This window comes from Bos taurus, chromosome 26 (assembly GCF_002263795.3).
Source record: "Bos taurus isolate L1 Dominette 01449 registration number 42190680 breed Hereford chromosome 26, ARS-UCD2.0, whole genome shotgun sequence".
Taxonomy (NCBI): Eukaryota; Metazoa; Chordata; class Mammalia; order Artiodactyla; family Bovidae; genus Bos; species Bos taurus.
Genome location: NC_037353.1, coordinates 35,893,677 through 35,917,070, shown reverse-complemented (window position 1 = coordinate 35,917,070; position 23,394 = coordinate 35,893,677). Strand labels below are relative to the sequence as shown.

The window sequence follows — 23,394 nt, the reverse complement described above, 5'->3', positions numbered from 1 at the left end:
AGAAGGTCAGTCATAATATTGCCTCATTCACGTCCAGTTTTAGTGATTTGAATCTTCTTTTATTCTTACCTAGTGAGCTTTTTTGTCAATTTTATTGATCTTCCAAAGAACCAATTTTGTCTTCACTGATTTTGTATTTCATTTTCTGTTCTCGATTGCATTAATTTTTCCTCTAGTCTTTATTATTTCCTTCATGTTCTGCTACCTCTACATTTAGTTTGTTCTTCTAAGTACCTTAACGTGGAAGGTTAAGCTACGGATTGAATTTCTTTTTAACATTTGCACGTGCAGCTATATATTTCCCCCTGAGCACTGCTTCCGCTTTGTCCCGTAAGTTTCAGAATATCATGTTTTCGTTTTCATTCCTCTCAAGATTTTTTGCTTGTTTTGCTTCATATTCTTTTCTATTATGGCTTATTGTAGGACACTAAATGTACTTCCCTGTGTTATACAGTAAGATCTTGTAGTTTATCTATTCTATATTAATATGTAGTAGTTTGTATTTGTGAATCTCAAATTCCTAATTTATCCCTCCCCCAAACACTCCAGTAACTATAAGTTTGTTTTCTACGTCTGTGAGTCTGTTTCTGCTTCATAAAGAAGGTCACTAGTGCCCTATTTTGGATTCCACATATAAGTGATACCATGTGTTATTTGCCTTCTCTGACTTACTTCACCGAGTAGGAACATCTCTAGGTCCATTTATGCTGCTGCAAAGGGCACTGTGTGCGTGAAGTCGCTCATCGACTCTTTGTGACCCTGTGGACTGCAGCCCGCCATGCTCCTCTGTCCATGGGATTTGAGTGAGTGAAGTCGCTCAGTCGTGTCCGACTCTTTGTGACCCTGTGGACTGCAGCCCACCAGGTTCCTCTGTCCATGGGATTCTCCAGGCAAGGATACTGGACTGGGTTGCCATTTCCTTCTCCAGGGGATCTTCCCAACCCAGGAATCGAACCCGGGTCTCCTGCATTGCAGGGAGATGCTTTATCCTCTGAGCCACCACGGAAGCAAAGGGCATTACTTCATTCTTTTTCATGCTGAGTAATTTTACATTGCCTATGTATACCATATTGTCTATAACCATTCATCTGTCAATGGACATTAAGGTTATCTGACTATTGTAAAAATTGCTGCTATGAACACAAGGACGTGTGTATATTTTTGAATTATAGTTTTCTTTAGATACAGGCATAGGAGTGGAACTGCTGGATCATAGGGTAGCTCTATTTTTAGATTTTTAAGGAACCTCCATGCTGTTCTCCATAGTGGCTGTACCAATTTACATTCCAGTCCACAGTGTAGGAGGGATCCCTTTTATCTACACCCTCTCCAGCATTTGCTATTTATATATTTTTTTAAATAATGGCCACTCTGATTGGTGTGAGGTAGTACCTCATTGTAGTTCTGATTTTCATTTCCTTATAATTAATGATGTTGAACATGTTTTCATGTGTCTTTGGTCATCTACATGTCTTTGGAGAAATGTCTGTTTAGGTCTTCTGCTCATTTTTTGATTGGGTTGTTTTATTTGTTATTGTTATTGAGATTCATGGACTACTTATATATTTTGGAAATTAAGCCTTTGTGGTTCGTATTATTTACATATATTTCCCCCTAATCTGTAGAATATTTTTTATTTGTTTTGTTTATGGTTTCCTTTTCAGATAAAAAGCTTATAATTTTCCTTACGTCCAATCTGTATTTTTCAATTCTGATTTTCCATTAGGTTCTCTTTTTTTTTCTTATAATTTTGTCTTGTTATTGGTATTCTCTATGCAATGAGGTATTTCCATCCTCCTTTCCTGTCCTTCTTTAATCACTGTTTCCTTAGTTCTGTGGACATATTTACATTGGCTGCTCTGAAGTCTTTGTCAGTGAAATTTAACTGCAGAGTTCTCTCAGCAGGTTCTGTTGCCTGCTATTTGTCCTGTGTATGCACTGCAAAGCCATCTTTCTTTGAACAGCTGATAATTTTTTGTTGAAAAACACTGACATTTTAGGTAATAGACTGCAGCAACTCTGGATAGTGATTCTTTTCCCGCCCCCTACCCAACATACCCAACACTTGATGTTTTTACAAGCTTGTTTGTGCAGTAACAATGTCGGGCTATTTGAATGAAGCCTATTTTCTCTGCAGTGCAGCCTGTGACCTTGTTCCAGAGATTGGAGCTTTGGGCCTGTGCAGTCACCTGAGATTACAGTGGTTTGATCACGGCTCTCTTTGACTGCTTCTTTCTAGATTTTTCTTTTTAGCTACCTGCTGTCTTTGGTATTACAGAATGATCTCTGTTCGTTTCGAAGGCAAACCATTCAATATCACAGTAATCCAAGTCTATGCCCCAACCAGTAATGCTGAAGAAGCTGAAGTTGAATGGTTCTATGAAGACCTACAAGACCTTTTAGAACTAACACCCAGAAAAGATGTCCTTTTCATTACAGGGGACTGGAATGCAAAAGTAGGAAGTCAAGAAACACCTGAAGTAACAGGCAAATTTCGCCTTGGAATATGGAATGAAGCAGGGCAAAGACTAATAGAGTTTTGCCAAGAAAATGCACTGGTCATTTTCATCATCTTCCAACAACACAAGAGAAGACTGTATACATGGACATCACCAGATGGTCAACACCTAAATCAGATTGATTATATTCTTTGCAGCCAAAGATGGAGAAGCTCTATACAGTCAGCAAAAACAAGACCAGGAGCTGACTGTGGCTCAGATCATGAACTCCTTATTGCCAAATTCAGACTTAAATTGAAGAAAGTAGGGAAAACCACTAGACCATTCAGGTATGACCTAAATCAAATCCCTTATGGTTATACAGTGGAAGTGAGAAATAGATTTAAGGGCCTAGATCTGATAGATAGAGTGCCTGATGAGCTATGGAATGAGGTTCGTGACACTGTACTGGAGACAGGGATCAAGACCATCCCCATGGAAAAGAAATGCAAAAAAGCAAAATGGCTGTCTGGGGAGGCCTTACAAATAGCTGTGGAAAGGAGAGAAGTGAAAAGCAAAGGAGAAATGGAAAGACATAAACATCTGAATGCAGAATTCCAAAGAATAGCAAGAAGAGATAAGAAAGCCTTCTTCAGCGATCAATGCAAAGAAATAGAGGAGAACAGCAGAATGGGAAAGACTAGAGATCTCTTCAAGAAAATCAGAGATACCAAAGGAACATTTCATGCAAAGATGGACTTGATAAAGGACTGAAATGGTATGGACCTAACAGAAGCAGAAGATATTAAGAAGAGATGGCAAGAATACACAGAAGAACTGTACAAAAAAGATCTTCATGACCAAGATAATCACGATGGTGTGATCACTGACCTAGAGCCAGACATCCTGGAATGTGAAGTCAAGTGGGCCTTAGAAAGCATCACTACAAACAAAGCTAGTGGAGGTGATAGAATTCCAGTTGAGCTATTCCAAATCCTGAAAGATGATGCTGTGAAAGTGCTGCACTCAATATGCCAGCACATTTGGAAAACTAGCAGTGGCCACAGGACTGGAAAAGGTCAGTTTTCATTCCAATCCCAAAGAAAGGCAATGCCAAAGAATGCTCAAACTACCGCACAATTGCACTCATCTCACACGCTAGTAAAGTAATGCTCAAAATTCTCCAAGCCAGGCTTCAGCAATATGTGAACCATGAACTTCCTGATGTTCAAGCTGGTTTTAGAAAAGGCAGAGGAACCAGAGATCAAATTGCCAACATCCGCTGGATCATGGAAAAAGCAAGAGAGTTCCAGAAAAACATCTATTTCTGCTTTATTGACTATGCCAAAGCCTTTGACTGTGTGGATCACAATAAACTGTGGAAAATTCTGAGAGATGGGAATACCAGACCACCTGATCTGCCTCTTGAGAAATTTGTATGCAGGTCAGAAAGCAAGAGTTAGAACTGGACATGGAACAACAGACTGGTTCCAAATAGGAAAAGGAGTTCGTCAAGGCTGTATATTGTCACCCTGTTTATTTAACTTCTATGCAGAGTACATCATGAGAAACGCTGGTCTGGAAGAAGCACAAGCTGGAATCAAGATTGCTGGGAGAAATATCAATAACCTCAGATATGCAGATGACACCCCTTATGGCAGAAAGTGAAGAGGAACTAAAAAGCCTCTTGATGAAAGTGAAAGTGGAGAGTGAAAAAGTTGGCTTAAAGCTCAACATTCAGAAAACGAAGATCATGGCATCTGGTCCCATCACTTCATGGGAAATAGATGGGAAAACAGTGGAAATAGTTTCAGACTTTATTTTTCTGGGCTCCAAAACCACTGCAGATGGTGACTGCAGCCATGAAATTAAAAGACGCTTACTCCTTGGAAGGAAAGTTATGACCAACCTAGATAGCATATTCAAAAGCAGAGACATTACTTTGCCAACAAAGGTCCGTCTAGTCAAGGCTATGGTTTTTCCTGTGGTCATGTATGGATGTGAGAGTTGGACTGTGAAGAAAGCTGAGCGCCGAAGAATTGGTGCTTTTGAACTGTGGTGTTGGAGAAGACTCTTGAGAGTCCCTTGGACTGCAAGGAGATCCAACCAGTCCATTTTAAAGGAGATCAGCCCTGGGATTTCTTTGGAAGGAATGATGCTAAAGCTGAAACTCCAGGACTTTGGCCACCTCGTGCGAAGAGTTGACTCATTGGAAAAGACTCTGATGCTGGGAGGGATTGGGGGCAAGAGGAGAAGGGGACGACAGAGGATGAGATGGCTGGATGGCATCACTGACTTGATGGATGTGAGTCTGAGTGAACTCCGGGAGTTGGTGATGGACAGGGAGGCCTGGCGTGCTGCGATTCATGGGGTCACAAAGAGTCGGACACGACTGAGCGATTGATCTGATCTCATCTGATCCATGAGCCTCATGAATTAATGCCTGATTATTGCTTCTGATAATGCTCTAGGGCTTAAATTGCTTTGTAATCTGATCCACTTAATTTGGGGCCCACTGTAGGGAAAATGGCTTCCCATGTGGCTCAGTGGGTAAAGAATCAGCCTGCAGTGCAGAAGCCATGGGTTCTATCCATGGGTTGGGAAGATCCCCTGGAGGAGGGCATGGAAACCCACTCTAGTATTCTTGCCTGGAGAAGCCCATGGACAGAGGAGCCTAGTGGGCTACAGTTCATATGGTTGAAAAGAGTCGTACACGACTGAAGTGACTGAGCATGCACGTAGGGATAATATTTGAGACCAGTGCTTTGATGTTTTTTACAGCCCTAGGAGGGATCTTTGTCATGTTATATAGCCCTGGATCTTTCTGGTAAATTTCTAGATGATTTATGACTTAGCTTTTTGGTCTCATGGAGAAATTAGTCTCCTCTATTGATTACCACCACAATCTCCATTTTCAAGAGAAGCTTTAGGGTTAAATTTACCTATAATTTGTTCCAAATAAAGTCACTTCACTTAAAGAGACACTTTTAAGCTCTCCCTTCTTACAACCACCTGTCATCCTAGGCAAAATTTCTATGCTACTGCTCCAGAGCTGCTAGTAGGAAGAATGGTTCATACCTCTCTTGATTAACTCATCTATTTTGTGAAGAGGGTGCTAGAAAGGTGTAACAGACCTCTGTGTACTAGCAGAAAGACAGTGCTCTTGTGTCTCTTTCTTTTTCATAAGGGGACTATTCCCATCACAACTGTACCAACCTCATGTAAATTTAAATACCTTCCGAAGACCTACCCTCCAAATACCATCACGTTGGGGTTCAGAGCCCCAAATATTAATCTGTGAATGAACACAGTCAGTTTATAACAATATATTTGTATGCCTCAGGGCTTAACTCTCCTCTCTTGGTGATATCATCCAATCTCATGATTTTATTTGCTCTCTATATCTATATTCTGAGATTCCCAAATTTGTCTCTCCTGTCCACATCTATTTCCTCATCCAGAATCAACTTCTGCTTCCTTGACTTGTCTAATTATATATCCAATGTAACATGTAAAATTGAACTGTCAAACTTAACATGAAAAAATGAACTCATATCATCAAACCAATTTTACTTGCAATCAACTCCATCTCAGTTGATGGCAACTTTATCTTTACAGTTGCTCAGACAAAAACCTTGAAGTCACACTTGTTTTTATAATCCTTTGAAGTCATGCTTGGTTTATTTCTTTCTCACACCACCCCATTCATTTAATCCAGTTATTATGTTCAAGAAGTACTCATAATCCAATCACTTCTTGCCATATATACTGCCACCTCTTGATCTGAGCTATCATCATCTCTCACAAGGTATGGTAATAACCTACTTACTAGTCTCCCTGTGTCTAAAGGGTCTGTCTATAATTTAGTCTCAACACAACAGTGGAATTATCAGTTTAAAAGCACAGCCTTTTAACTCAAATCACTTACCTCTTCTGTAGAAAACCCTTCAATGTTTTTCTGTCTCTCTAAGAGGAGAAGTTCAGTGCTAATGGTGCATATTATAATCAATTATGGGCATAAAATAGATACATCAAGCTGAGACTCAAAGAAATTTTGATTTATGAATCAGGTGGCGGTAGAGTACTGGAGTGACACTCAGGGATACATAAATATATTTTTTAAGATCTACAGGTGATTCCAAAGTACCTGCTAGATTGATAACCCCTGTGTCAAAGTGGATATGGAAGAGGAAAATAATCCTAGATATACAGGAGCTGCTGTTATTAATATGAATGCATAATATAACACTAGTCATTATTTATTTTACATCTCAACAACCATAGCTAACTTTTGTTGTAGTCTGGTAAGTAATAGGCAGTGAGGTATTCAGCCCATATTAACTGGTTTAGTACCATAAACCTTATAAAGTAGGCCCTACCATATTCTATTGACTCTAAGACATTGTTTTCACATTTTAATATCTCTCAAGTCTGATGTGTCTTACAATCAATGAAACTGTACAACCAATACTGGCCAGATGGCAGTTATGATATAGTTGTCATTGCTTGTACAGACACAAACTTGATTATTCTAGTCAATGATATTATGTGAAATACACAAAACATTTTTTAAGTCAAAAAGTGATTTATGAAAAACTGAACTATGAATGTGAACAAGTTTTGGTAATAGCTTGACCAATTTATTTTGCTTCTACTTTCTGTTCAATGAATACATGTGATGATATATAATAAAATCTATATCTAAGTAATTATTTAAGAGTCCTTTGAATAAGTATAAAACAAACACTCTTAGTGGCAAGAGAACCATAATTAATAGGCAATGGTCTTTCTTTATGTTACCTCAAATAAGGATTTATTTGTATCACAGTGTTAGAGTAAATGTTAAGTAAATATAAAGTAATACTAAGGCCATTAACTGTACAGATGGACATTACATGAGCTCATTATTTAATAACGATTTTAAAGCTTGTTGCTTTTTTGACAAAGGAACATGTTTCATGGAAAGTTTTATCTAGATACTGGAATCTTTGACTATTAAAAGTAAAATGCAAATTCTTAAAGTACCAAGAAATTCTGTAAGAAGTTTTGTAGAGTACCTAACTAATTAATTTTAACTTTTCCACCCCCAAATAATATGTTCTCATTACTTTCTTCACTCTATGTCCACTCTCCTCTCTCTAAATAAATTGGATGTATTTCCAAAGAGGTAGAGCAACTTACTTTGTAAACATTGATTCATTGCATTAATAATATTTAGATGAGAACACATTTACTGCAAATTTACCCTCTCAGAGATAATTTTATCATAAATTATTTATTCATGACATGTCTTTAGTAAAGTTTAACAATGATATTAATTTTTCTCTGGGTATTTTTTTGTGACCTAGAACAGATACAGAGAAAATAATTAGTTTGTTACTCAGAGCTACTAGATTCTATTTATGAGTTTCAGTTTATTATTTCTAACTCAAATTTCAGGTAGATTGTGTTAAATTCTAATTTAGGGTCTATGCTGTGTGACTGTGAAATGTGTAGGAAAATAGAGCAACATGAACAAAAGATCAATTACTCAGTGGACACTGTCTTATCCCCAATATTGTTCTTATTCATTTTCAAGCATTAGAGATGCATTATCATCCTATGAAAGACAAGCAAATAATGTGATAATGATCTATAATAATATATTTTTATCCTTTAAAGAACAGTAAAGAGAATGACAGAAATAAAAGCTCCTGGTATAAGAAACGCAATCATTCAAATACACAAACCCAATAGAATTATGAAGTTGATTAAACATAACCTTACCTTTGTTTATGGGATCTATTATTCCATAGATATTTCAGTTAGATTTTAATGGAGGCATAATACAGTTAAACCACCCAAAATAAATGGGAATAAATGTGTCAACTGAAAAAATTAACTTCTTCTAACTATTAAGATATGCACAATAGTTTCACTTATGTTAGTCAAATATAAAAGTAGATTTCTTTATTACAAGGAGTAATCATAACATTTTAATGAGTGTATGCCTTTTGATACCCTGGACTGCCTGGAGATCCAACCAGTCCATTCTGAAGGAGATCAGCCCTGGGATTTCTTTGGAAGGAATGATGCTAAAGCTGAAACTCCAGGACTTTGGCCACCTCAAGCGAAGAGTTGACTCATTGGAAAAGACTCTGATGCTGGGAGGGATTGAGGGCAGGAGGAGAAGGGGACGACAGAGGATGAGATGGCTGGATGGCATCACTGACTCGATGGACGTGAGTCTCAGTGAACTCCGGGAGTTGGTGATGGACAGGGAGGCCTGGCGTGCTGCGATTCATGGGGTCACAAAGAGTCGGACACGACTGAGTGACTGAACTGAACTGAACTGAAAATCTCAAATTTCAGTTTAAGCATGAAAATTATTAAGCACAACAATTCTATTTTAAAAGTCTCCTTTTAACATATACTTGGTCCTAACAAATGTTTTTGTAATGTAATGACTATCTAAAATTAAATATGCCACTGAAAATGACGGTTTTCAAGACCTATGTAACAAGAATAAGCTATAAAAATGAACTAATTCTTCTCATACATAATAGTATTTCCACTGATCAATATTCACTTACTGTATCCATTCATTAGCATAGCACCCCCACATACACACAAAAGGTTCATGTTTTTAATAGAGTTGTCACAGAAATGAGTTTTGAGCTCTTATATGAAGAGGTAACATTAAAATTAAACTCCTTTATAGTTTCATTTTTGTGTTTTTAAGAGCCCCTGCATTTCAAGAGGTATTATTTGAAGGCAGAAAATTACTAACTGGCTTCTGATATTAAAATTATAACACAAAATTCTATGTGTGTGTTTATGAGACCCAAAGTTTCAAATAGCTAAAAATAAAACAGGAGTATGTCTGGTTTAATTAACACAATATATTTTTAAAATATTCAAAGATACTACTTATTTTAAAACAGTCCTTATATTTAGACAATCAAATAACACAATTTCTGTAACAAAATTATAGAAATACTAAAAAGGAAGAATCTTTTAAATGACCTTCATTTACTGTTACAAATAAATTGTCATTCTACTGTTCACAGGGATCCTTTGTGGTTTATAATAACTGAAGTCTTAACGCTTTAGAGAAAGCAACATCTCCATATAAAGAAAAAATACTGAGGTCTTTTCCTTTGGGGAATGTTAGTGTTAATCTATTAGGTATGACTGAATAAAGACAGATAAAAATACATTTTAACCTCCATTTACAGAAAGTCTATAAATGGGATTACCACATTTGTTACCACTGGGTAGTTAAAAGTCTTTGAGTCTCTAAAACCAAAATGACAATCTTTTAATAATTCAAAAATTACTAATTAATTAGATGTCCGGTAGTCATCAAAATAATGTCATCTTTACTTTGGACATCAGCATATGAGTGGTTTCTAAGACATTTGTAATTTTATACTTAAAAGACTTAATAAAATTATAAATGATAAAATTCCTCATAATATTTCTTAACATATGATATTGTAACATGACATGACCCTTCAACAGGACAGATTTTTAAATTTTCGTAGAGGTAGCAAATTAAATGCAAATATTATTATACTCTAAAAAGACTCATTACCTAAAAGATTTGGAAAGAAGGACATTAAATTGCGGATTATCAAGAGGACACAATAACATTTAGAACCACAGATCAGAACAGGTCCGGAGGTCCTTAACCAAGTTCATCCTTCCTAGTTTTCCTTCATTCTCAAATGTGCAACACATACTTTGAAAGATTTTGACTGCCAGTCAAAAATTAAATATATTTATATATTTTTATTTAAAAGTTTAAAAATCTTTATATATTTATATTTTAAAAATTTAAGTAGTTTCATTTTACCAGAGCATCCAATAATATGCAGTAAACATTACTATACTGAGGTCATAGCTTAATGAATAATTTGTCATTTTGAAAAGTGTCAAAGTTTCATAATTAAATGAACAATTCTCAACATTTTTCTCAAATATTTAATAGCTTATAAACTTTAGTCATTAAATATAAACATTCCTACAGTTCTAGGAACCTCTAACTGAGATTAAGCTATATAGTGCAATACAAGAGGAAAGCAAATTCAATTAGAGCACTCACCCAGCTAGTTAATGGCAGAGTTGTACACTGATTTTTCCACAATGCTATATTTATATAGTTATACTTTATAAACTGTAGAAATCAGATACTTAAACATTGCTAATCATAATGAAGTATGAACCCAATCTCCCTGATTGCTCCTGACCTCTTTTTTAATGAATTAGAGGCATAAAATGTCACTTGTTCTCTTCCATTATGGAAGGTCTTCAAACTGCTTCACTTATGTTTCATTTGTTTTAGCCTTCCTGAATCTATACTTTTACCTTAACAAATTGCCTAGCATATGTAGAAGATTTTTGATTTCTACACAGAACTCTTTTTGCAAAATATTTATATATTTACACTTTAAAAACTCCTTTTAAATTGGATTACTTTTTATCATAGCATCATACCAAGTAAATTCTCACTGACACTGCACTGACCATATGCAGAAAATCAGAAAGGTGGAGGTAATTAGGATCAGTAATTTATATGCAGGGAAGTGGTTTCAAGTTTGCAAACATAGGTAGGCACTGGATATTTGAAAACAGAATAATTAAGAAGAACTCATGTTATTTACTAATTCTATAGTTTGGAATATTCTGGATTGTTTTGAAACATAATCTTTTATTATATGAAAATAAGTAGGTAAGCAATTATATCTTTGCTATACATCACTGCACAAAATTAAACATATAAAAATATACTGGGCAATGCAACAGCAAATAGAATGCTAATACTACTAATATTAATAGTAATAGACTGAAATAATATTAATAAAAACAGAAACTTGCTTTTCCATTATATAAAGCATAGAACAATAAATCTACTGTACACATGGGTCCTCATATTCTAATATTTCTTTGCTCTTTTCAATTAACTATTACATACAAAGTTAAGAAACTATATTTGTATATATTTATATCATAAGCTGTTGTTCTGTAAGACTATTACATTTTTTATCAATTTTAAGATTATAACAGATACACATGATTAATTCTGCTATAGTAATGTGTCATATTGAGGGGCAATACAGACATACTTGGATTATCAGATACCCATGAAATGGAAAAAATTTGAAAATTAAAAAATTCTATGAGCTACAAACCAAAAAATTAATATTTATTGCCCAGAACATTCCTTTAAATTTTAAGAGTTATAAAAATAAATTATGTTTTTATAATATAATTACCTAAATTAAAGTGATTGAAGGTTATTTAATCAATAAAACTAATATTTGTATTCACTATAAATTCTAACAGTATTTTAAAAAAACTGCTTTCAACTAAACAATGCTTCTACAGATATGGATTTAAGATGACGGTGGCAAATTTTGCTCTAAAGCTTAAACAATGCTAGATTGACTCGTTCAATCTTAATAAATGAAATTCATTTGAAAAACTCTATTTGAAAGGAGCATGTCAATTAAGCACTAGAGATCCATATGTTTGTCTGAATCTTTAAACAAAACATTAAGTAAATATTACTATTACCTCTCTCCGCCGAGAAGCCCAACATGTTTGCTTGATCTTCCATACCACAGCAGCCACCAATAATAAAGATAAAAAACAACTAGAAAATAAAACACAAATAAATTTTGCTTTAAACACTTGTAATATATCATGAAATAATAAAAGAATATGTAGAATATTTTTACATATATTTAACTAATCACTTTGCCTTGGTAAATATTCAAGAGAAAGAAGAGTAAATTAGAAATTTTTAAAACATTCTCAAGTAAAATCAAGGTATACATGTAGAAAAAATTATTTATACTCCTTAAGATACAGTAGAGTCTATCTCTCAGATTTTCTCTGTCAGAAGGAATGTAACTTTATAATTCTGCTGGTTTTACATAGCAATAAATATATCTAGAATTGGTACGAGTCATAAATTCTGGCAATTTTATAAATTTAAAGATCACACATTTATTCATTTTAAATTATCAGCAACCAACTTGTATCTGAGAATATTCCTATAGTTCTGAACTGAAGATGATCTAGCCCTTTCCCGTCTGCCACTGACCCGGACCGGGGACATTTAAAAACATCTAGATACGTATTGCTTTTGAACTGCAATTTTGGAGAAGACTCTGACAGCAAGATCAAACCAGTCAATCCTAAAGGAAATCAGTCCTGAATATTCATTGAAAGGACTGATGCTGAAGCTGAAGCTCCAATTTTTTGGCCACCTGATGTGAAGAAGTAACTCACTGGAAAAGACCCTGCTACTGGAAAAGACTGAGGGCAGGATGATAAGGGGACAGCAGAGGATGAGATGGTAGGACGGCATCACGGACTCAATGGACATGAGTTTGAGCAAACTCCAGGAGATGGTGAAGGACAAGGAAGCCTTGCGTGCTATAGTCCACGGGATCGCAAAGAGTTGGACATGACTTACCAACTGAACAACAAAATACATGTCTGATTATCACAATGGGAGAGAAGTACAACTATACTCTAGTGAGTACAGCCAGGCATGCTACTAAGTATCCTGAAATGCACAGGACTGCCCCCAGTGACAAAGAATTATTCAACCCAAAACATCAGTTGTACTGAAGTTGAGAATCCTTGTATATGCCAATGTGTAAATTAAGAAATAATTCAGGTATACATGTATACCTGTGGTGGATTCATTTTGATATTTGGCAAAACTAATACAATTATGTAAAGTTTAAAAATTAAATAAAATTTAAAAAAAAAGAAATAATTCAGTTACAATGTATATACATGTGGTCATACAATATGCCATAGACAATGATAACGGAGAATATACATTTTAGCAGTAATTTGAGACTGATAAATCTCAAAATAACAGATTTATGTGAATATGATTAATCAACCCCAGCCATACATTACTGCTTCTTTTCTCTTCCTTTGCTCTGTGGTCAAAGATTATGCCATCAAAAGATCCAGTTTAGTGCAGTTCAATCTCTCAGTTGTGTCCAACTCTTTGCGATCCCATGAATTGCAGCACGCCAGGCCTCCCTGTCCATCACTAACTCCCAGAGTTCACTCAGACTCACGTCCATCGAGTCGGTGATGCCATCCAGCCATCTCATCCTCTGTCATCCCCTTCTCCTCCTGCCCCCAATCCCTCCCAGCATCAGAGTCTGTTCCAGTGACCCAGAAGGGAGTGGAATAGGGCCACTACAAATTCACTGGCCATTGGTCATTACAAAAAAACCCTGGTCTTCACTCTTAATGACAATTGTTGTATTCATCAATTGATTCACTCATAAGCAGTGTAAATGTTGACACTTTCTTCTCTTGTCAAATCCTTAAATATATTTTTTCTGCTTAAATATATTTTTTCTCCTTGCCTCACTTAGAGATCTTAGAATATCTTTCAATGATGACGACAAAGACAACTCTAACACCGATACACTGAGTAGGAACACATTCCAGATAAGTGCTAGGTATGTCACACTGTTCTAAGAACATTTCCAGACAGGATATACTATTCTCATTTTAGAAAAGAACAATCCAGTGCTCAGAGAAGTTCAAAGTAAGTTGCTGACAGTCATACAGTGAGTTTAAGTGATAGAGCAAAAATTCAAAATGAGCCAGGTAAGCCTCAAACTCTTTCCTCCCCACCTGTTAGGAACTCTGAGCTTGCACACCATCTCACAACCAGTTGTTCTACATATTCCCCAGGATCAACCACTGAGGTGCCTTTCTGGTTTTTACATAATTGTCTTTCTCCCAAATATTTATAAACCTTTCGCTTCGTCTAAATTCAATTTCTCAGAAGTGCTTAAGTCCCACATCTCCTAAAAAATAAGAAGCAATAACCTTATTTTATTAATCCTGAAGCTTTCTCTAGGTGACTGAGCAAGTGGTCCACATAGCCACTGCCATGTCAATCTTCTCATAACCTAGTCTTATTTAGTATCTTAATAAGTTGGTATCTAATTTTTATACTAATTAAACTCTTAGTATTGATAATTAATGTTTACAAAGTATGCAACATTTTAGTGACTACTTTCCTCACTTTTTAAAAATTAAATAAACTAGTCTTTTCTCTATCAACTGACTTTTACTTCTCAATTGAGAATACCAGCCAACCATTCTTTTCCTTCTGAACACTTTATTTTCTTGGCTTCCTTTCATCCTTCTTGACACACTATGGGGTCAATGAAGGTAGACTGTGTTCCAAATTCCTTGATTTGAAACTATGGACATCCCTGAAATTTTGTTCACAAAACCATGTTGCTATCTACTTTTGTTCTCAGATGAAGAGGTCAGTCACTCTCATGGCTTCAACAGAGACCTCAATTGGAATCATTTCCAAATAAAAGTCATTAAACATGCCAAAGTGAGAGCATCTTATCATTAGAAGAGACCTATGGTTTTAGAAAAGGCAGAGGACCCGAGATCAAATTGCCAACATCTGCTGGATCATCGAAAAAGCAAGAGAGTTCCAAAAAATATCTATTTTTGCTTTATTGACTATGCCAAAGCCTTTGACTGTGTGGATCACAATAAACTGTGGAAAATTCTGAAAAAGATGGGAATACCAGACCACCTGACCTGCCTCTTGAGAAACCTATATGCGGGTCAGGAAGCAACAGTTAGAATTGGACGTGGAACAACAGATTGGTTCCAAATAGGAAAAGGAGTATGTATATTGTCACCCTGCTTATTTAACTTATATGCAGAGTACATCATGAGAAACGTTGGGCTGGAAGAAGCACAAGCTGGAATCAAGATTGCCAGGAGAAACATCAATAACGTCAGATATGCAGATGATACCACCCTTATGGCAGAAAGTGAAGAGGAACTAAAAAGCCTCTTGATGAAAGTGAAAGAGGAGAGTGAAAAAGTTGGCTTAAAGCTCAACATTCAGAAAACAAAGATCATGGCGTCTGGTCCCATCACTTCATGGGAAATAGATGGGTAAACAGTGGAAACAGTGTCTTTATTTTAAATAAAACAGACTTTATTTTTTGGGGCTCCAAAATCACTACAGATGGTAATTGCAGCCATGAAATTAAAAGACGCTTACTCCTTGTAAGGAAAGTTATGACCAACCTAGACAGCATATTCAAAAGCAGAGACATTACTTTGCCAACAAAGGTCCGTCTAGTCAAGGCTGTGGTTTTTCCAGTGGTCATGTATGGATGTGAGAGTTGGACTGTGAAGAAAGCTGAGTGCCGAAGAATTGATGCTTTTGAACTGTGGTGTTGGAGAAGACTCTTGAAAGTCCCCTGGACTGCAAGGAAATCCAACCAGTCCATTTTAAAGGAGATCAGCCCTGGTATTTCTTTGGAAGGAATGATGCTAAAGCTGAAACTCCAGTACTCTGGCCACCTCATGCGAAGAGTTGACTCATTGGAAAAGACTCTGATGCTGGGAGGGATTGGGGGCAGGAGGAGAAGGGGATGACAGAGGATGAGATGGCTGGATGGCATCACCGACTCGATGGATGTGAGTCTGAGTGAACTCCGGGAGTTGGTGATGGACAGGGAGGCCTGGCGTGCTGCGATTCATGGGGTCGCGAAGAGTCGGACACGACTGAGTGACTGAACTGAACTGAACTGCATGAGATTATTTAGTTCAGACTCCCTCCCAGGAAAGAAATTCCCAGCAGAACCCCAGAGCCTAATTAAATATTCATGGTAGCAAAGAAGATGCTGACTTCTGTTAGTGCATTTTATTTTTAAGATAATAGCTCAAACTATGAAATTTTCTATTAACCTTTCTAACTTTAATTAATCAGTGCTGCTTCTGTCTCTGGGTTACACTGAATCAGTCATTTCTTTCTTCTATATGCTAATACTTCTTTATATAGTTGAAGACACTCACATGATTCCTCTAGCCCAGTGGTCATCAATCAGCAGAGTTTTGCCTTCCAGAGCACATTTGACAGTGGCTGGAGACCTTTTTGGTTGTCAACAGTTGGTGGACACAAGTGGATGCTGATAAATATGCTACAATAGACAGGCCAGTCCACCTCCCCACCAAAAGACTTTCCCCAGCCCAACCCTCCAACACTGTTGAAACCCTGTTCTAGTGTGAATTGCTGGCACAGCAGTTACACTTCCCATGTATTTCCAGGTTAACATGAAACTGTTGAAATACAGTACTGAGAATGGATAATTTATATATAATCTAAGGATCTAGTTATCTGAATTTAAGTCCTACCCTATAAGAATTTTAACATAAGAGATAAATCTGCCATATACAAACTGAACTCAAGAATAACGTTCATAATAAAAGGAACTAACATCTACTGAGTAATATGTACCAAGCACTGCATGACATGTTTCACATGCATTAATTCTTTCATTACCACAATCACACATGATCTATATTCATTTTAAAAATGAGAAAGTTGAGGTCATGAAGTGTTTATGTAAATTGCCAAAGTTATCAAAGTCTTAAATTGCAAGTCCTCCCCTTTATGTTGCCTTGTCTATTATTTTTCCAGCTAAAATGTCAAAACACATTCAATTTCATCATCCCTTATACTCAGTCGGACGTCACATCTTGCCAACTGTTTCTCTCACAATGTCTGCAGTAGTAGGCAATAGTATTAAGCACCAAAATCCATTCATATTTAATGATTAAACACAAGCTAAATACCAATAAAAAGTATTCATATTTGATAACCAGTAATTCACAATATTCTCCCCTCCAGAATAGTTACATGATCAAGATTCAGTTTAGGACAGTAAAGACTTATCAAATTTCTCCATTCGGAACTTAATCTTTCTGATCTAAATTTCATGACACAGGTAAAGAGTGTTACTTTTATAACAATACAGAAAGCCAGTATAAAATTTTTCAGTTTTAATGATTTTTTCTCCTTGAGAAGAGGAGATATACACTTTAGGGGTCTGCATGTTTTCTATGTTAACTCATACTAGATTGGTAATAAAATGTAAACAGAGATTATCCTGATGAGAAATTGGTAAAATCAATAAATAGCTTAAGCAAATTTTCTTCTAATATTCTAATAACCTCCAATAAATATTAAAAATTCAATAAAAATATATCTCAATTCCTGGAATATAGTAGTTATCATTAAACCTTTACTAACTGAATTGGTTGATTGATTTGAATATCTTATCATTTTTTCTGAAACTGAACGCCTTTTTTGGCATTATCATCCTTATGACAAAGTAAATACTTCATAAAGCTTTTTTATTTCTACTAAACTACACAGCAAATAAAACTTACAGTTCTTATTAAAAATCTACATAAAATCCAATTAATTAAGGACTTTCACTTTATTAAAGTGAAGTTGCTTAGTTATGTCTGACTCTTTGCAACCCCATGAACTGTAGCCTACCAGGCTCCTCAATTCATGGGATTTTCCAGGCAACAGTACTGGAGTGGGTTGCCATCTCCTTCTCCAGGGGATCATCCTGACCCAGGGATGGAACCCAGGTGTCCCACATTGTAGGCAGACGCTTTACCATCCGAGCTACCAGGGTAGCTGGTATTCACTTTATTAAACGGCAAACAAATGAAAACACTTAACTTAGACAGCATAATTGAAACGTTACACTCATACTTTGGTGACTGTTAGAAAATGCCAGTACCCACTGACAATCCTGAAAGCCTGAAGAATGACATTTTCATCAGTCTAATTTCACTGGTGGCACAGTGCCCTACATACCACTCTGCCCCTTCCACATGTTCCCTTTTGCACACTGAACTTTAAGTGAATGATAAATGAACTTTGTATTATTATTATCTAAAGTGACCAAAATTCTGGGTTTATCTGCTCCAATTATCTTTTCCCTAATATATTTCTTAGGTCAAAGGTCCTAATGGGCAACATCAAACATCCTTTAATCTAATATTGCAGCAAGTTTGTCAGATAAAAATTAGTTTTGCTGCTGTCTTTCATATCTTGTTTTCTATTGTATTTTACAATAGCTTGGATTGTTCCTTGGTATAGGTATTGTGGAGGGAAGCAAGGGTACAGGAAGTAACTGAGCTGTCTTTTTTTTTTTTAAGTCTGCTGTATAACAGTCTAGAAGATGGGAACTATTAAACACCCTTCAAAAAATCCTCCCAATGGAAACAGGAGAAACAGAAAAGAAAAGAAACTCTTAAAAGCAAGTGTATAAGCTACAGGGATTAAAAAAAAAAAAAAGGAAACATAGGAACTCAGGGAGAGATATTTCAATAATTTGATCTGAACCTTCATAAAATGGTCATTATGGAAAAGATTCTTAATGTGAAAATATAAGGAAGTCATTAGGTACTCTCATTTAGGGAAAATTAAAAAGAATTCAAGAAAAGTAACACAGTGTCGTGTAAGGTTATATTGTAAAGCACGGTTTTAGCGACAGAGAAATACTCTCTAGTGGTAATCTAGTCAGCCAAATGCAAAAAGAGATAATATTGTCAAGATTTTATAGAAATTTAGGTTAAGTGATCATAAAATTTATCTTAAATACATTTTTTAAAAGATGCTTTTATTTCTCTGAAAAAAATATACAAACTAGGGAATTGTTTTGAAATACAGAAACATAATATTATAAAAACTCATTTACTTCTTAATTACTACTATTGCAGAAAATATATTTTAAAGCTTTTAAAAACACCTTCCTAACCCTTGAAGGATATTTTTGTCTTAACCAACTAAAATGTTCACAAAGTAAATTATCAACTTAGAATGTAATACATCTGCATATTAAAAAAAATTACTTGTTTCCATCATCATATTTGCAAAGATGAAAACCCAGCAAAGCCTAGGGGGTGAAACTGGAGAAGCAATATGTTCACAACATAAATTGCTAAAAACTTTTTTGTGGGTTGATAAACAAGAGTTGGACTGTGAAGAAGGGTGAGCGCTGAAGAATTGATGCTTTTGAACTGTGGTGCTGGAGAAGACTCTTGAGAGTCCCTTGGACTGCAAGGAGATCCAACCAGTCCATTCTGAAGGAGATCAGCCCTGGGATTTCTTTGGAAGGAATGATGCTAAAGCTGAAACTCCAGTACTTTGGCCATCTCATGCGAAGAGTTGACTCATTGGAAAAGACTCTGATGCTGGGAGGGATTGGGGGCAAGAGGAGAAGGGGACGACAGAGGATGAGATGTCTGGATGGCATCACTGACTGGATGGACGTGAGTCTCAGTGAACTCTGGGAGTTGGTGATGGACAGGGAGGCCTGGCGTGCTGTAATTCATGGGGTCGCAAAGAGTTGGACATGACTGAGCGACTGATCTGATCTGATCTGAAGCAAGAGTTAACTACACTTTAGAAGGCACTGTCAGTTAAGATGATTTTGAATACAAGTAACACAAACTAACACAAAATGGGATAAACAGTGTTGGAATTAAACAGATTTTATACTGTCTCCTATGAACTGAAGTATGTTCTCCCCAAATTCATATTTTTGAAGCCCTAACATCCAACGTGACTATATTTGGAGACAGGGGATTCAGGAGCTAATTAGGTTAAATAAAGTCATAAGCGAGGGAACCAGATGTAACAGGATTAGTCTTCCTGTAAGAGACTCTAGAGAGTGTTTTCACTCCCATACTTTCTCCCTCTCCCTTTACTGCCCCCCTGCCCATCTCTCCCTCTTCCCATGGGTACACACTGAGGAAAGGCCAAGGGAGCATTCAGGGAGAAAGTGGCCATCTGAAAGCCAATAAGTGGCCCACATCAAAAACCAACCATGCCGGCAACCTGATCTGGGACTTGCTGGCTTCCAGAACTCCGAGATAATATATTTCTGTTGTTTGCTTTAAGTTTCATGTTTGTTACAGCAACATGAGCTAAGACAGACTTTGGGATCAAATATCTACAAATACAGAAACAGCTTTGGGAGTGGGTAATAGGGAGAAGCTGGGGGGATTTTGAGGTGTACTCTGGAAAAAGCTTTGATTGCTATGAAAGGACCATTGATAGAAACAGACGTTAAAGCCAAGTATGATGTAAGCTCAAAAAAACAAAACAAAAAAAAAACCCCAGGAAAGCTAGAAAGAATGCTTCCATTTCTTAGAGGACACATAAATAGTCAAGACCAGAATGCTGATATTCATAAGGACATTGAAGGCCACTCTGGTAAAGTTTCAGATGCAAACAAGCAATAGGTTATTGGAAAATGGAGAAAAGGTCATCTTTGTCATAAAATGGCAAAGAACTTGGCTGAACTTTGTTCTAGTGTTTTGTGGAAGGTAGAACTTGAAAGCATTGAAACTGAGTATTTAGCATATTAGATTCCAGAGTATTGAAGATGTAGCTTTGGTCCTCCTTATTGCTCATCGGCTTCCCTGGTGGCTCAGAGGTTAAAGTGTCTGCCTGGAATGCAGGAGACTGGGGTTCGATCCCTGGGTCGGGAAGATCCCCTGGAGAAGGAAATGGCAACCCATTCCAGTACTCCTGCCTGGAGAATCCCATGGAGGGAGGAGCCTGGTAGGCTACAGTCCATGGGGTCCCAAAGAGTTGGACACGACTGAGCAACTTCACTTTCTCTTTCACTAATTGCTCATAGATAAACTCAAGAGGAGAGAGATGAGTTTAAGTAGGAATTAAAAAGCAAAATAGAACCAGAATTTGGAGATTTTGAAAATTCTCAGTCTATCTATATTGCACAAAAAAAGGAGGGGGGGGCTTGTTCTGAAAAGAACACTAAGAGTGTGGCTGAAGAACCATTTTATAAAAACATGATGGGTGTGACTCATGGAATTAATCAGCTATTTCAGCGTAAGCCAGGATAAGAGAAGTGATAATACCAGGGAAGATACCGTGAGTTTAAAGGAAACAGAGAAAACAAGATGCAATGAAAGAAGGTGGTAAGGTTTCTTTGATTCTGTAAAATGGGAACATAAGGCTGTTCAGCTGGGAACATGTTTTATCCTTTAAGAAAAAGGAAGAATGACTCCAAAGATGAATCAGAGATCTTTAGGGCTCCTACTCACACCACAGGCCCAGGGGACAAGAATGGTTGCTCCTCAGTTTCAGAGTGTGGAGTCTGGTTTTGCAGGACCAGGATGCCACCACCAAGGGCCTTGGGGGCAAGGCTGCAGCCACTGCTGCAGCATCAGGGTCACCTCGTCAAGCTACAGCAGCAGGGCCACTCCATAGAGCTATGGGGTGACACTGCCCCCTTGGGGGACCTGGAGGTAGAGCACTGAACCAAAGAGGAGTGTTCTCAAATCTTTAAGGTCTGATGGAGCTAGTCTTGCTAGGTTCTAGACTTACTTGGGACCCATCATGACTTTCTTCCTTTACTTTTCTTCCTGTTGAAGTGGGAATATCTATTCCGTGCCTATCCCACCATGGTATTTTGGAATAATATAACTGGCCTGGTATCACAGGCTCATGACTAGAGAGGAATTTTTCCCGAGGTTAAATGATACCCCCCAATCTCACCCACATTTGATTTAGATGATATTTCGATGAGACTTTAGACTTCAGTGTCGATTCTGGAATGAGTGAAGCCTTTGCGGGTTGTTGGGATTGAATAAATAAATGTACTTTGCATGCAAAAAGGACATGACCTAGGGGGCTAGAGGCAGAATGCTACAAATGCTCCTCCCAAATCTGTATGCTGAAGCCCTAAAGCCCAATGTGATTATATTTAGAAGGAAGAACTTTTGGATGTAACTAAGGCTGTGCATGTATGCTCACTTCAGTCAGGTCCAACTCTTTGTGACCCTATGGGCTGTAGCTCACCAGGATCCTCTGTCCATGGGATTCTCCAGGCAAGAATATGGGAGTGGGTTGCCAGGCCCTTCTCCAGGGGATCTTCCAGACCCAGGGATCAAATCAGCTTCTCTTTTGTCTCCTGCATTGGCAGGTGGGTACTTTTACCATTAGTGCCACCTGGGAAGCCCCAAGTGACTAAGGTTAATGCAGTCATAATGGTGGAGCCCTGAGACAACAGAATTAGTGCCCTTACATCAAAAGGCACCACTGAGCTTGTGCTCTCTCTCCAAGCACTCGTACCAAGAAAAAGGCCAGAAGAACACACACCAAGAAGGCAGTCATCTGCAGGCCAAGAAGAAAGCTCTCACCAGAAGCCAGTTATGCTGGCACTCAGATCTGACTTCCCAGTCTCCAAAACTGTGAGATTATAAAATATCTGTTGTTACAGTCACTCAGTCTGTGTTAGTTGCTTATGGGAGCCTGAACAGACCCTCCTCAAAGTAAAAAAGAATAACTTGCAGGTCTGTTCTGGTCAAGGCTTTGGCTTCATTTCTCTCTGTTTTCTGAACTACATACTCTGTTGTGCATCAGCTTAATTCTCAGGCTTGTTTTCCTCTTAGATACAAAAATGAACGTAGCAGTTTCAGATTTACATCACACACAATCATGCACACCCACTATTCCCCAATCATTCGGTGAACTGAAGGCTTCAGCCCACCCATGACGCTGGTGGGAGATCAATTTCTCCCAAATTGAATCATCACTACACAGCCATGTGGAAGGAATTAAATGAAGTTGGGAAAGAATCCATAAAATCTACTACAGATATCATTTATGAAAAATGTGTAGAAAAATATCAAAATGAACCCCTCAAAATTGCTAACAGACTTAAAAATCTACAGAGGACATTTGTTAACTATACATTCCTTTCTTGAAATATTTTACAGAAAATAGAGTGCTCTAAAGCCTCGCTGGCAAACTATTAAAAAAGCAAGAAACGTATCATAAGGAAGACCTTCCTGGTTAACTCCTCCTATTACAAATCATGTACGTGGATAACATCTTAACCTTACAAACTTACACAAAAATTATAAAGGTCAATGTATACAGTATTCTTTTCTACACGCAACTTTTATTTAAAGCACACCTTTTGAAACCTCGTAGATAGGATAAAAAGTTTCAAATACAAAATATTCTAAATATTTTAAAAGAAGTAAACACTGTTTTTAAACAGTTTTCCTAAAACATTAATGCACAGTACACATAGAGAAA

General features: G+C 36.9%; 1 protein-coding gene across 5 annotated transcripts in view; it reads right to left on the bottom strand.

Annotated features, from left to right (window-relative positions):
• ATRNL1 (attractin like 1) overlaps positions 1-23,394 on the bottom strand; it is an 815,618-nt gene that overhangs the window by 435,974 nt on the left and 356,250 nt on the right. For all 5 annotated transcript variants that reach the window (XM_024985963.2, XM_059882070.1, XM_059882071.1 and 2 more), the window contains one exon: positions 11,997-12,075. In XM_024985963.2, the coding sequence (XP_024841731.1) occupies positions 11,997-12,075 (79 nt within the window). The remainder of the gene's footprint in view (positions 1-11,996; positions 12,076-23,394) is intronic.